Source organism: Thunnus albacares, chromosome 10 (genome assembly GCF_914725855.1).
Source record: "Thunnus albacares chromosome 10, fThuAlb1.1, whole genome shotgun sequence".
In the NCBI taxonomy this organism is placed as follows: Eukaryota; Metazoa; Chordata; class Actinopteri; order Scombriformes; family Scombridae; genus Thunnus; species Thunnus albacares.
Window position 1 is genome coordinate 6,798,264 of NC_058115.1, and position 15,139 is coordinate 6,813,402.

At 40.1% G+C, this 15,139-nt stretch overlaps 1 protein-coding gene across 2 annotated transcripts; it reads right to left on the minus strand.

Annotated features, from left to right (window-relative positions):
* Window positions 1–7,963: 7,963 nt before the first annotated feature.
* On the minus strand, window positions 7,964–15,092 carry LOC122990223 (sterile alpha motif domain-containing protein 3-like). 2 transcript variants are annotated; one of them, XM_044363453.1, is made up of 7 exons: window positions 14,015–15,092; window positions 13,854–13,926; window positions 13,710–13,764; window positions 10,018–11,018; window positions 9,548–9,697; window positions 9,325–9,417; window positions 7,964–9,034 (listed from the first exon to the last, which is right to left on the minus strand). In XM_044363453.1, the coding sequence occupies exons 4-7, from the start codon at window positions 11,005–11,007 to the stop codon at window positions 8,729–8,731; spliced, it is 1,539 nt and encodes a 512-aa protein (XP_044219388.1). In that variant the 5' UTR covers window positions 11,008–11,018; window positions 13,710–13,764; window positions 13,854–13,926; window positions 14,015–15,092; the 3' UTR covers window positions 7,964–8,728. The 2 variants fall into 2 exon arrangements, 1 of the variants encoding a protein (XP_044219388.1); XR_006405287.1 differs by lacking the exon at window positions 10,018–11,018.
* Window positions 15,093–15,139: the final 47 nt, after the last annotated feature.

The following is a 15,139-nucleotide window of genomic DNA, read 5'->3' on the forward strand; positions in this document are numbered from 1 at the left end:
GAACAACACCTGATAGCTCTGCACATTCCATTCATGAAAATGTTGGCATTGCCTAAAGGAGGACAGAACGGAGTACATGGTCCGGTTACATGTGTTCCAGCCAACGTAGTGCAGACTACTAATGTGTTGCCACATTCTAGCATGGAAGGGTCTTTGCTACAGGTGAAGTTAAAGCGTAAATTGACGTTTAAAGGGTATTACGAGTAGCCTATCAGTTTGTGGATACTTCGCGTGTAAGACAGGCGCTAGAGTGAAGAGTGGGTTAATGACTTTTGTAGACAAAAAGATGGGGAGAATGAGGAGGATCAGCCAACCAGTGAGGATGAAGCTGTTGTAGGAAAGGTAGTGTCATGTCAGGATGATCATGTTGTTAGAGATGGTGATATGACAGCTCAAGCAGGTGGTGAAGTCACAAAACAGGCTGTAGTTGATGGTGTGGAGGAAACATCAGAGATAATACAAGATGAATTGTTACATGACAGACAGCAGCATTGCATGTAGAGAGCATGTACAGAGATAGATAAGAACACAGATGAGGAGGTCGTTGAGTTCATTGATAAATATGTTACATGCGAGTTACCCTCAGATGATGACACATTATTGGACATTGTGTCATCAGTTCAAACACACTCTAAACGACATTCTAAATCATGCAGGAAAAAGAAAACAACATGTCGGTTTAATTTTCCAAAACCTGTTTCATCTAGGACGTTTGTTTGTAAAATAGAGCCAAAAGAATGCAAATGTGATCAGAAGGTGAAGGAGACCATGAATGATCCTGGATCAAAAAACCATCCAGCGACTCTCAGATATGATGATAAGATTTTTTACAGTACTTTGATCCCCATGGGGAAACTGATCCTCTGCATTTGGCCCATCCTGTATACACACTACTACACACTGTTGGCAACAGTGCCAACCACATTGAAACCCAGCCTTACTTACGGGGTGTTGGTGGTGGTTGTGGCCTCACTTGTGTTCCATAGACGTTAATGGGAGGATGGGGGGTGATCTTCGATCCATCCTCTGGCTTCTTCTGCTGGGACTTTTTGGAAATAGGAGGCAAAGGTTTGTTACTTGATTTGTCTCTCATATACAATTCCTTTAACTCACCTTTCAGCCTATCTTTCTCCTCTCTCACAGTGGAGTACTTCTCCATGAATACCCAGGCTTCTCCCGCCGATGCCTTTAACTTATCTTTAAGCTCTCTGATCACCCTCTGACTCTCTTGGAACTTCTGGGTTGCATCATCTGGCCGCCGAGCCAACATGCTCTTCAAATTGGCAATCTCCTGGTCTTTTTCCGCCAACTTAGCCGACATGCGCTCAAGATTCTTCGTCAACTGGGAGTTGTAGTCATGGAGCTGCTGAAGGCGCGTAATGTCACTAACATTATTGTCTTGCGGATTCTTTAACTCCAAACTTGCGACCTTCCTCATAAGTGTCAGCTCAGCATGTCTACTGATCGATAACTCAAGATTCAAGTGATCAAGCTCTGCCTGGTACTGGTTGAATTTTATTTCGCAGTCTTTGAGCTCTTGTTTTAGCGTCTCCTCTGCATGTTTCTGTTGGTCCATCTTCAGCTGCTGCTGCAATACCATGTTATCGCTGTAAGTTGACTTTTTTATAAATATGTCCCTTTCTTCAGTCACATGGTCCAATTCTTTCCTCAGCCGGCTCTGTTCCCTATCAGCTGAAACTACTAATTCTTCATGTGTTTGCTTTATTTCTGTCAGTTGCTTCTCCATGACTATAATCCTGTTCCGCAAACATTTCTCACTTCTCTGAACAGTTTCCAACTCTTGATTCTTCCTGTTAAGCTCAGTATCCCGGCTTCTGATTCCATCAGTTAGCTTTTTAATTGTTTTGTTCTTGTCTTCTATTTCCGAATTAACCTTGTCCAAGTTTTGCTGTAGCAGCATGATCTCACCCACGGCAGCTTCGGTCTGCACTTTTTGCTGCCTCACCTTCTTCTCTGACTCATGAACCAAAAGTCTACTATTGATCACCTCGTCTTCTCTGTCCTTTATGATCCGAGTGTCTTTGTTGCACTTATCTTCAAGTTGAGTTTTTTTATTGTTGACCTTGTTCAGCTTCATTTTGACGTATTCGATGCTGTTGTACTGTTTTTCTACCTTTTCCTCTAGCTGTACTATTTTCGCTGCTAAGGAAGATTTGTCATCCTCTAGACAGCATATCCTCTCTTGGAATTGCACATTTTTCTGAAAAAGTTTTTCTTTCTCATATGTTATTACTTTAATTTGTTTGTCTCTTTTATGTATTTCTAGCTTACCATCATCAATTTTCTTTTTGTATCTTCTAACGTTTCCTAACGACTTCTCTCTTTTTTTTAGGTCATTCTGAAATGCTTCTTTCTCACAGCGCATTACTTTTTCAACGTTGATGCCGTTAGCTTTGTCTTTTTCCAAAGACCTCTCAGCTGCAATGAGTTTTGCAGACAGTCTTTTCTGCACTTTGTTTTTGTCCATGACTGATTTCTCAGGTTTCTTTGTCTTTCTAACTGTTGCTTGAGTTGTTCTATAATTTTAGAATTATTTTATAGAGTTTCAAAATGAAATTATGGTCTAAACACAGTGTCTCTTAGTGTTTTAGGGGCTAACAAATTCCACATCAAAGCGACTCTGATCTGCCCAGAGGCTTTGATCTTTGATCCATAATGATGTCATATATATTTATTATTAATATATCATATACATGGATTAGTATGACTATGACATCATAGTGATATATAAAGGTTCCTTTCAACATCAAAGGCAGCTCTGATCTATGATGACATCATAGTCCAAAAAAAAAAAAAGGGAAAACACCTTGATTCATGATTATGTCATCGCATCATTCTAGAACATTCTTGCTGTTATGATGTAAAAAGAGGCCAGACATGATGACATCTGCTGAAACATGGCCTCCAGATTAACATCATTGGCTCAGGCCAAGTAGTTGTAGTAGCAACAATGATTGCATGAAATGATTTCAGCCAAGAATAATGAAAGTGTAAATAGACTTAGTTCAATGGACTTTTCTCACTATAAATTCTTTAACTGCAAACTTGCGACCTTCCTCATAAGTGTCAGCTCATTATGTCTACTGATCGATAACTCAAAAAACTATTGTTTTTCGTGCGTTTGTTTCTTTATTAGGGCCTGAGCCCAAAGGGCGAAGACCCTATTGTTTTTCGTGTGTTTGTTTCTTTATTAGGGCCTGAGCCCAAAGGGCGAAGACCCTATTGTTATTCGTGTGTTTCTTTCTTTCTTATTCTTTCTTTATTAATACGCCACTTTAACTCTAAATTTGACCCCCTAAACATGCTCAAAAACTCACCAAATTTGGCACGCACATCAGGAATGGTGAAAAATTTGATAAAATGTAAAAATTAACCCCCAAAGTGCCAAAATGTGCTCGAGAGCACCACCTATGTATCTAAAATGGCCGCCACGGCCCGTAGGAATGTCGTAGAGAGATCGAACCAAAACTCAATTATTCATCTCATCAAGACCTACAAATCATACGCTGACACCCCTGACCTAAATCCAACAGGAAGTCCGCAATGTCAATTTCAAAATACGAATTTTTGCCAATTTTGGACCTTGAATAAACGCTATCTCCTCCTAGGGCGTTAATGGTATCGGCTTCAAACTTGAATACATGACTTATCATCACACTGTGTTGAGCAAAAGTTATTAAAAACTTTGTAATAACTCCAACGGTTTAGATTTAGTAAGCCCTGAAAGTTGGAGTGCGACATTACACCTTACAATGTAAACCAATGGGGAGGCAATCTCTGGGCATGGACTTTGTGCCAAACTGGGGCATCTGGCGTCTAAACTATAAGTCCGACCACTTTCAAACTTGTATCAATGGATTCGCGACGAAAATTCCTACAAAAAAATGTGATTTTTATGTAGGATTTGGCCAAAGTTATGGGATATTTCACAAGAAGATCACTTTGAAATCTTTCCTTCCAACTGAGAGGGAGAGAGAGAGAATGGGAGGGGGGGATGGGTAAAGTAAACATCTACTGCCTGTGACAGAAGCCCTTGGTCTGCACCACACTCCACTTACTTAGTGTTTCTACACATGTGACAGCAGTGTTCAATCCTTACTTCTTTTCAAGAAGTACATGTGCTCCTAAAAGACAAAAATTAGGAGCATACATATAACTTTAGGAGCACACTGAAAAATGTTCAAGTAAGAGTTTCTTAAAGAAAACAATTCATTATAACATATTTACAATTGATCACATACATATTTAAACTCTGTGTGTGTGTGTGTGTGTGTGTGTGTGTGTGTGTGTGTGTGTGTATGTAAATCACAATTTGCTGTTTTTAGGGGTGCTTGATTATGGCAAAAATTATAATCACAATCATTTTTGTTCAATATTGACATCATGATTATTTAACATGATTACTTTTGGACTGTCATCTTCTCCAATTGCTGTTGTTCATACATGCACATATTTTTTCTGACTTGGCTGAGGAGACTATTACACATCTAATCATATATTGCAGTAATGATTAAGAAAAACTAAAGCCTATATGAGGGAAAAACTCAGGAAGGCTGGAGTTCCGGAGCTCCGTATTAAAACTGTAATGGACCTGCCATGAGGGTGGAGCAAACTCCATTTCCAAGGATGCTTTGCGATTTTCACACCTCAGCAGGGACCAGTCAACATCAGTCCCTCATTGGCGGAGACGCTCCTGCACAGCGGAGCGTCCTGATGACGCAGCCATGACATCACCACCCCTTTATAAGTGAGCACGCCCAAAATATACTTCTTTCCCATGTCACTGAGGTATGGATAACTCCTGTTCCCCTGTGAGTTAGCTTAACTACCTCACGAACATGTTTTCCCCTCATCGAAGATTCCCCTCGTCGGACGAGACGAGACTTTGCCCGTGTTCACCCGAACACATTCCTGGATCCGAGAGAGACCGCTGCTGCAACCAGCGTCCTCAAATTCCCCCCGAGAAAGAAGAAATGAAGTTACTTCGGGATAACGTGGACCGGCTCTGCCCTGCGCATCTTCACCGAGTCGACTCTGCTGTTCTCTCCGCCACTCCACTCAGAGCCAGCTGCCGTGTTTTCGCCGACCGTGCGAGAACGGCACCGTCTGCCTCCGAGCCAAGAACAAAGTTGGACATTAAGACGGACTACACACACACACACACACACCCTGCTCGCTTTCTGAAGCGACCAAGAGGCATAAGTCTGGGCATAGGCAGTGTTAGTTGTGTGTTCTTTTCAGCATCAGTTGCTGTTGTTTAGCATTTAGCTTTTAAGCTTTATTGCTATTGTTCTTGTTGTGTGAGTTGACGGACCGCCGAGTCCATTTTTCTCTGCTTTACTGTGAGGAGTATTTTAAGTTTGCTGCCTGTTAATTGTGTTCACCACGCTAGACCATTTTGTGTTTTTCCCGGTCTGGAATACTGCTACTTTTGTGCCACCGTGAGTGAGAAAGTAAATTGATTTGTCGATCAGAAACCAGACAACGTACGTTACAGACTGCCGTCCGTACGTGCGCTCTCTGTGGACAAAAGCTTCTCTCCCTCTCACGATCGCTTTTCCTCCTCCCTCTCTTGCGACTAACACACACACTCACACGCGCGCACAGACCCACGCACCGACATCTTTTTACACATCTGATGGTCAGATAACATCGGACAAAGCTTTGCGTTGTCTTTCCTTATCCGTCATCAGACACGTGTGTTTTTCACGGAATTGGGTGAGGGCAAGACGCCGACCACCAGTCACTTTGTTTTTGTCTAGCCAAGACACCGCCATACTTCTGCCATTCGGGTCTCGCGTCACACACACACACGCGCGCGCGCGCACACACACACACACACACATATACATACATATATATACATACATACATACACGCATTCCCCTGCAAGTGTCCAACGCTGTGCAAAGCTGTTTGTGTTTATTCCACACACAGGATTTAGCATTTACCTTAATGGTAAATGTGTTAACAGGATTATTACACTGTTAGCTGAGTTTTGCTACATTAGCAGCTGTAACATACTAACTCTCTTCTCCTCTTCCTTACTGCTAAAGCTGCACACACACACACACACTCACACACTCTCTCACATACACAAACACATGTAGGATATGCTAAATAATGAATGGGGTTTGATATTGTCGCAGAGGGACAAAGGACATTTCCTCTGACCTGAGACTCTGCTGTGTCAGCACTGTTCTTGTGAGTGTGCATATATATGTATTATAGTTGGCACCATTCTGGAGTTTGGTTAAAAAAAAAAAAAAAAAAAAAAAGCCTTTACATAGAAAATGTCCTCATATACATACCAGGAGAAAATAGCTTCCAACTACATGTTATTGTGAACTAGGAAATGGTCCTGTCTTAATCCGCATAGTCCCCTTTTCATAGTTGTGGCCTAGCTCGAAAGGCATGAGATTATTTAACCTGAAAAAGCATTTTGTCTTAACATCATTAGCCAGCTAACTACTCCCAAGGCTAAAGGGCGAAGACCCTATTGTTTTTCGTGTATTACTTTCTTTATTAAATATAAATATACCACATAGAGAGAGTGTTAAAGCCAAGAGTAAATTAAACAGTATGGTGAAATATAAAGACAACTTCCAGCATAGAGAGAATGTTAAAGCCACGAGTATTTTGAAATATAAAGACAACTTCCAGCATAGAGAGAATGTTAAAGCTAAGAGTAAAGTACATAGTATGGTGAACTATAGAGACAGCATCAAGCATAGACAGAAGGTTAAAGAAAGGAGTAGAGAAGAAAGGAAAAGAAGGTATCATGATAATTCTGAGTTTAAGCAGCAAGTTGTTGCCAGGGTTGGGTTAAGTAGGAAGCTGAAGACAGAAGTCAGAAAATTTTGGTTTTGTTATGCATCAGTTTTTAGAGAAAGTCAGAGATGGGCCACATTTTGTGTGCTGTGTTTGTCATCGGTTGATGTTTAGATCTCAATTGCTGAGTTGTGATAGGGAAGTGTATAGTAGAAGTTTAGCAACAGCTGATATTCGTGTGTCATTGAGTGTTTCTGTGGCGTTGCGTAAGGGTAAAGGTGGACAGAAGTCGCAAAGGATTAGTCCAGAAATGTTGAAGGACGAGGTGTCTTTGAAGCAGTTGTTAAAATGCGATGAGGGTTTTAGGTTTCTTAAGCCAATTAGAGGAACTCCAGCTTTTTGGCAGTCAGTTCAGAAGGACATCTTAGCCTGCGTACGTCAGTTGGGGATCCCGACGTGGTTTTGTTCCTTTTCATCTGCAGATCTGCGCTGGCAGAATCTTTTGACCACTATTCTAAAACAGGAGGGCAGGACACAGACTGTAGAGGATTTGGAGTGGGCAGACAGGTGTGAGTTGTTGCGTCGTAACCCGGTCACAGCTGCGAGGATGTTTGACTACAGATGGCATTGTTTCTTGAAGGAGGTTCTCATATCTCCTTCCCAACCAATTGGCAAAATCATTGATCACTTTTATAGGGTAGAATTTCAGCAATTGATAAGAACACAGATGAGGAGGTCGTTGAGTTCATTGATAAATATGTTACATGCGAGTTACCCTCAGATGATGACACATTATTGGACATTGTGTCATCACACTGTAAAATGTAATTAGTTGGCGTTACTCAAAAAAAATATGCAAACTCATTGCCTTAAACTAACTGAGTTAAGTAAACTTGATTAAGTTAAGTATATGTAACTTACTAAATATAAGTGTGCAGTACTTGTGAGAACTTGTTTATAATAAGTTTACTAAACTAAACTAAACATGATTATTTTGAGTTCACAGCTCTTGAATTAACTTGCTGGTTATGACTGCATTGGACTTAAAATAAGTAATTTATTGTAACTTTATTGTATTGAAATTAACTCGTCAATTCTGAGTCTTCAGTACTTAAAATAACTTTGTTATCATCTCTTAATTTGAAAGAAAAAAATACTGCGAAAAAGAATGTCATCTGCATTCAATTTATTTAAAACGTGTACAGAATTAACAGTATGCAGATTTTGTGCTCACAATTTTTGATGGATTATGTGATGGTCACAGTATCCAAATATCCAACATATCACATTTCTTTTAACACGTTAATACCTGAATTCACAAGGCACTATTGTAAAAAAAATTGAAATGAAATGAAAATGTTTTCACGTCACTCTTGAACATTTCAAAATGCTAAAAGCAAACCTCTCTTCCTGTCATAAAAACATTAACAGTATGCAGACTTACTGTGAATCTTAACACGCACAATTTATGCTGGATTACAGGTATTTGCTGGCTAGATCATCCAACATATCACATTTCTTTTTAATCAACATTTTAACATCAGAATTCACAAGAAGGCATTATTGTAAAAGCACTCAACAGGTCTGAGTATCAATTGAACAATGAAATGATGATTATATTTTCACTTGACTCTTAAACAGTTCAAAATGCTGTTTATAAAAGCATCAAACGCCTCTTCTCTGTCATAAGAACATTAACGGTATGCCACATTATCCAACATATATTTCTTTTTACACAACATTTTAACACCTGAATTCACAAGAGGGCACTATATATACCACCAGCATAAAAGCACTGAACAGATTTGAAAATCAACTCAACAAATAAACTGCATCTAGGCAGCTCTTAAAATGTTCAAAATACTGTTTAGTTAAGGCATCTCTTCTCATGTCTCTGTCATAAGCAGTTCTTGAGTGCTACCTCACATCTGACTCCTCATTCGTCAAACAACATGTTTTTAACTGTTAACAGTTTTGGGGGGAGGGCTTTGTTTCCCAAACCAAGCATTACACTTTGAATGAATTTGAATGTGTTTCCAACACATTTTGGGTAATCGAGGTTCAAGGCATATGTGAGGCCAAATATGAGGCAAAATGCCTGTGGCAAGTCCCGAATTTTGTCCATCACAATACCTCCCTCAAGGACGATGGCTGTGGACACGGGCTGCTCAGGATCGTCTTCACTTAGGATGGTCAATACACCGACTGTGACATTGTCTATGGCCTCATCTTTCGTTGTCTCCTGCAAAGAAACAAACAATCAGCAAAACAATGTGTAGTCAGGAAGTATTTGGATAGTTAGACACTATGATCATTATAAACTATACACTAAGATCTGCGATGGAGAGACAAAAAATGAACAATAGAATAACAATCAATAGCTACAATAACACCCTCTAAATTTGAAATGAAGTGAAAGATAAGACAGTAAAGGAAGGCCTACATTAATGAATACAGGCAGAAATGTGAGGGACATATATCTTTGATGTCGGTATTACAAGTGAATATACTGCATTTTGCGCAAGTACTTACAAAACATGTCTTATAGAACTTGTTTGGGTCATCACCAAAGACGATGGGAAGGCCTTTGAGGACCACGGAGCGTCTTGCAGTTACATCCGATGACTTATAAGACAGAGACAGAAAACATCAATTAGAATAAAAAAAGTCAGACAAAGAATGAAAATGTTGGTCTGTAAGTGTATGTAGATGAGAGTAAGAACTTAAAACTTAAATTATTAAATTAATTTCTTACCAAGTTGGCCATTAACTCTTGAATCTTCAGTCCAGCAGCTCCCTTTTTTGACTGCAGGAGTTCAATGATTCGTGGAGTGTGCTTGTCAAGAGACTCAAAGAAACTGCTTTCAAGATGTTTGGTGGCAATTCTGCTAAACTCTGCAAAGACCTAAGAAAAAAAAAGTAGGGCAATGGGGTAGTGGGGGGGCAGTGAGAATACCAGTTAAGTATGGTAAAATCACACACCATACTATTTCATATAAAACTGAATGACATCAATAAATTCTCACTGTAAGAGCAAGAGTTCTTTACTTGAAAAGAACATGTTAACGCATAAACATTTACAAAGACTTATATCTTTGTGAATCTGCAGTGAATTTATTCTTTCTCAAGTTCAATTTTTATTTTGTTTATCTTATCAAACCTGCTTTCAAATATGCAGTCAAGAGTAAAAACTCCCAGTGACCATTCATGACAAAAATAACTTACCTCTCCCTCTGTAAACAGGGCTGGCCACCGTTCCACTATGTCCTGTACAGCAGGCTCCTTTTTCACGATCTCTTGCCGGCGTAGTGAGAATGTCTGGTCCATCAAGTTTGCCATGAGCAAGCCATTGTGTTGTTTTTTCTTCATTTCTTCCACGAGAACGAGTCTGGCACTTTCAAGGCCTTCTTCATTCTGTCTGTCGGGTAAATTGGGGAGATAGTTTGCTTCCCCCCTCTTCGGCCGTTTGATGTTTTTTCTTGATGATTCACCTTCTGGGTTGTTTTTGCTTCTTTTGCCCCCATTAACTATGACATCCTCACATCCAGCCCTTCTGAGCTTCGTACGATAATTTCCCATTTTAAATTTAAGGCTGTTTTTCCAGCCATAGTATCCTGGCTGAGGACCAGGCTCAGTAAGGCTTGGATGCTTGCTGATAAGAGATTGGGACACACTGGTGTAATCATCATCATCAGGGTACGCTTTAAAACTGTACATGGCCTCTGCTAGTTTTTCCAGAATATCATGCTTCATATCACGTGACAGCAACATACGTGTTCCATCTTTCATAAAGGCAAGATCAGCTTGTCTCAACCTGTATTCAACATCCACCGAAAAATTTGGAATATCAAAAAACTCCGGCCATTGTCTTCTTAATGGAGTTTCAGTGAGAGGCAGTATATCCGTATCTATTGAGCTGCAGTCAGCATCTGATGACGTGCCAGACGATGTCACAGCTGATAACTCTAGAGTCATCAAGGGAATGATTTTTAGTGTCGCTTTTTCAGGCAAATCAGTGATGTGTGTCAAATTACAGAGAGCATTATCAAAGTCTTTGTCTTCATACTGCAATATAAAATCATACTGCAGGGAGAGTTTCTCCTTCATATGTGCTTTTAACTCCTCAATAGAATTTGGCCTCTCATTTAAAACCAGTTTCCTGATATCGTCTTTATTGATGACCACTCTCATCAGAAGTTGCTGTTTTTCCATCATGACTTCTCAACCTGAAAAGGAAGAATATTTGTATTGGATTTCAAGACTTCAGTATTTACATACTCAGCACAGTATGTATCGTTTCAGGGTTATGAACTGTCTGCCTCTAATCCTGTAAAGGGATAGAGGAAAAACATCGTTCAGTTCAGACAACTGTGTGACAGAGAAGGTGGACAAGTGACTGAGCTCATATGCTCTTAGATGCTCATCATACCATGAGGCCAGAAGTTTGCAGACAAATACAATGTCACTATTGATCACTACAATCTTTGATATTTGTCTGAAATCTGGTAGCCCAGAGCAAGATCCCACTGAAATGACCATGTCAGCACTGTACTTAATGCCATCAATGAAGACAGAGGGTGCTACCAAGACTGTCTGGCTCTGCTGGCCATTTCTGTGATAGAAAAAGTTCTGCACATTTTCAGGAAATGAAGCAACCATCACAGACTGGACTTTGTCGATTTCAACAGATGGCTTGAAGAATGAGTTAGTATCTAAATGGAATGCTATCATTTTCTGGTGTCGGACAGATAATGTAAGTGAAATGTTCTTGAAATTGCGAGTGTGACGCAGAACATCTTTGAAAAACTTGTGTTTCCCTTCAAAGCGCATTGTCCACACGTCAGACAATGGACCAAATTTTTTTATCAGTTGAGGATAGTGCTCAATGTAGTGGTGTTTTGGGCGCAATTTCTCGTTTGGGAACACTTTCTGAAATAAATCTCTATGCTCTGCAATCTTGCAGTCAAAAAAGTACAGAGACTCCTCTGTAAAGCTTGCAGACACTGAGATTTCCACTACATCTTTTAGGTTCATCAAAACTTCCCAAGTTTCATCCCCCTCAGGGATGTGATGACCAATCATAATTGGCAGAAGTCTGAGAAGTGCCCAATTTTCATGTGCATTTCCTCCAATTGTTGCCATGGTAGAAAAGTTTTTTCTGACAAGCTGAGGTTGGTTGGTTTTGTCTGAAAATGCATATGGAAATTGCTTAATGGCCTGATTAAGGGTTTCAAGAGAGAAGTATCCATTTGATATCAGTACCTTCAAGCATAAGGCTAATTCACCTGGAACAATGCCTTCAAGAAGATCATGCATTAGGTCAGGTGGATAACCATCAACAACATGAAAGTGTTCTAAGCCATCAGTTAGAGGGCAGCTTCTTTTAACACCAAACTGTGGAGCCAAAGAAGGATCCTGTTGTACGTTCTTGACCTGTTGGTCATGATTTTCCTCTGTTCTTGGTTGAAATGAGCCTGTTCGCACTTCCTTGTGTTGTATTTCCTCTCGTTTTGCCATACAGAATCGACATATTTGGCTAACGGTGAAGCTTTCGAAAAACCCTCCAAGAGAATGAGCAGCTAAATTATCTGCAGCAACAAATAATACAGTGCCTTTTACACTGGCCCCTAGCTGTTCAACATACACACCATGTTGCTCAAGAGAAGCCAGGTCTTGAATGAGAGGGCGCAGAGTTTCCCAATAACCATGGTCTTTGATATCACTGGCCTTGCAGAGCAGGGCAAGCTGAATGCAATGGAGACCGGAACGATACTTTGAGTGCAGATTACCAAGTGCCCAGTAGATTGCACATAACTTGTGTTTGTTTCTGGAAGTTCCCAAAGGGTTTGCCACCTCAAAATCATCTATGTACAAGAAAAGAACAATCGTAAATATTTGCTCTTTCAAGAGAGAGTTACTTTTAAAGCAGGAACCATCCCTAAAAGAATTGTATTTCTGTGTCAGATTTGTCTCAGGTGACATGGCCTTTTCCAAAATGTCTTTATTTGCTAGCAACGTCTGCAACATTTGTAATATCGGGACATACATAACTGTCTGCTTGTCATTTTTCAGCACAAATTCAATTGGCATTACCACAGAGAAGTTGTTTAAAATGTATGCTTTTCGTTTGCTTGCAGTTGACAACGACCCTCCAGGAGAAGTGAATCTCAGGAATGCATTACTCTTAGTAACTTCTCTCACTATTTCACCCACTAAAGAGTCATTAGGCTGATCGAGTATTCTTTGAAGTGAGGTATGTAACAACGGCTGTGACAGTAAATTAATCTGATTGATCTGTTCTATAACTTCTTGCAGGGAAGTCTCCGAAATGTTAAGAACTGAGGACATTTTCAGAAATAGAGCAGCCAAATTATGTTCCAACTGACTCTCCAGTCCTTCTGCATCTTCGCTCTCCACGACTTCAAAGTCAGAATCATCAGCTACAGAGACATTATCCTCGGCTTGAATATTTAAACTGGGGGGAGGTTCTTCAGGTAACTTCCCTGAAAGAATTTCAGTTTTGAATGGCATTGTACTATGTACTGGATGCTCTTTGGATTTATGTGCATTAAATGTGGAATAATTGCTGCTCTGGAAGTTACATCCTTGATATGGACAACTAACCTTTTGTTTCAGTCTCAAATGCCCACGTAAATGGGTGAAAAAGTTTGAATCAGTGCCAGGCTCAACAAAGTCACACAGCGGACAGTGGAATGCTGTTTCACTCCTTTTGCCTGGATCTTTTTGAGTGTGCCAGGTAGATAAATGCACCTTAAGTGCATTAAAAGACTTAAACGTGCATATGCATTCCTTATGTGGGCAAGGAAGTTGTGCAATCCGTGTATGGGACCCATGTTTTAAGCGGTAATGTTTAAGTAAATGGCCTCTCTTTTCTGCACAAAATGTGCAGCACTTACATGTCCACTGCATTTGAAGGTTTAATCTGGTTTTGAAGGGTCCTGATTGATAAATCTGAAATGAAAGAAAATAAGAAAATGATTAGAATATGTAGTTGTAGCCTGAGAGATAAACACACACACACAGACAATGAGAATCCTCACCTTGGAGGATACTCTAGATGTGTCCACTTCAGCGGAATGAAGGCCAGGCAGGGGTTTGGTCTGCTTGATAAATCTGAAATGATAGAAAATAAGAAAATGATTAGAACATGTAGTTGTAATGATATATTAATTACTGCACAAGGAGAATCATGAGAAAATACCGTCTACTGCTGAGATTGTGCACTGTGTGGACTCCTCATTAGTTTGAGCCTGTGTTAGACATAGTTAAAAAGAATAAAACAATTCAACTGTTAATACTTAATATTCAAGCATTCACAGTATTTTAGCCATCTCCTATATGACCAGGCTTTACAATGCTGTTGGTCAAATACAAGTGAAAACTATGACAAACACATTAGTCACAAAGACAGTTCTAAGGCTGACAGATATGTAGCTTATGAGTCTAACAGTGATCCTATTATCCTTAAAACATTACTGTTTGTCAGTCTTGATGTTAACTAGGTACTAATGGATTTAATTTCAGTTTCAATCTAAACACACACACACACACCTGGATTATTATTTTTTTGAAAGGTTATGTATTACGCGCCATACGAATTAATCACAAACTACATCAACCTCATGTAGGTGTTCCTGTCAGCTGCCAAAGTCACATATGAACAACTAAATCTACATTTTTTTGTGAATATGCTGGAAACTGTCTTAGCCGAGAGGGCTCTCTCCCTGCCTGTGTGTAACGTTACAAAGTCGGATAGACAGAGTTGAGACCGTGATGCTTGCGGACCTGGGCGCAAGCGCCTCGGTCCCGACCGCATCACTGTCGTGCTCAAATGGCGCTAAAGAACACCCACTCGAGTAATATTGCTTAAGTGAACATGACCCACCAGGCATGCACCCTCATGGTTTCACCTAAAAAAAAGCCTACGTTAGCGACAACAACAAAAGCACCTAATTTCACTGACGTTTTGGGATTTTACAACTTTATTCTACGTTTGACAGTCGTGTTTTGCGAGTAACGTGTCCTTGCATCTCCAAGCTAACTTAACTTCTAAGAAAATAACCCCCCTTCCCCCCACCCCCAGCCCTAGACTTGTACTGTGTCTCAAATCACATACTTCTGTACTTACACTTAACATTTTGAGAAAGTAAGTGCGTTCACACTGAGAAGTATGTAAAAATACACTGTGAGTACCCAGATGTTTCACTCAAAACAGTCAAAAAGTTGAGTGTGGAACTATGGACACTTCTCACCCTTAATGGCCGCCATCTTGGCTACGTGGGGGGGGGGGGGGGGGACTACTTTTCAAACTGAAAATCACCACATC

Coding starts and splice junctions, on each gene's coding strand:
- LOC122990223 (XM_044363453.1), bottom strand. CDS start 11,007: ATGATGGAAAAACAGCAACTTCTGATGAGAGTGGTCATCAATAAAGAC. Junction 9,418..9,547: donor AAGAGTTAATGGCCAACTTG/GTAAGAAATTAA, acceptor CTGTCTTATAAG/TCATCGGATGTAACTGCAAG. Junction 9,035..9,324: donor AGTTCTATAAGACATGTTTT/GTAAGTACTTGC, acceptor GTTTCTTTGCAG/GAGACAACGAAAGATGAGGC.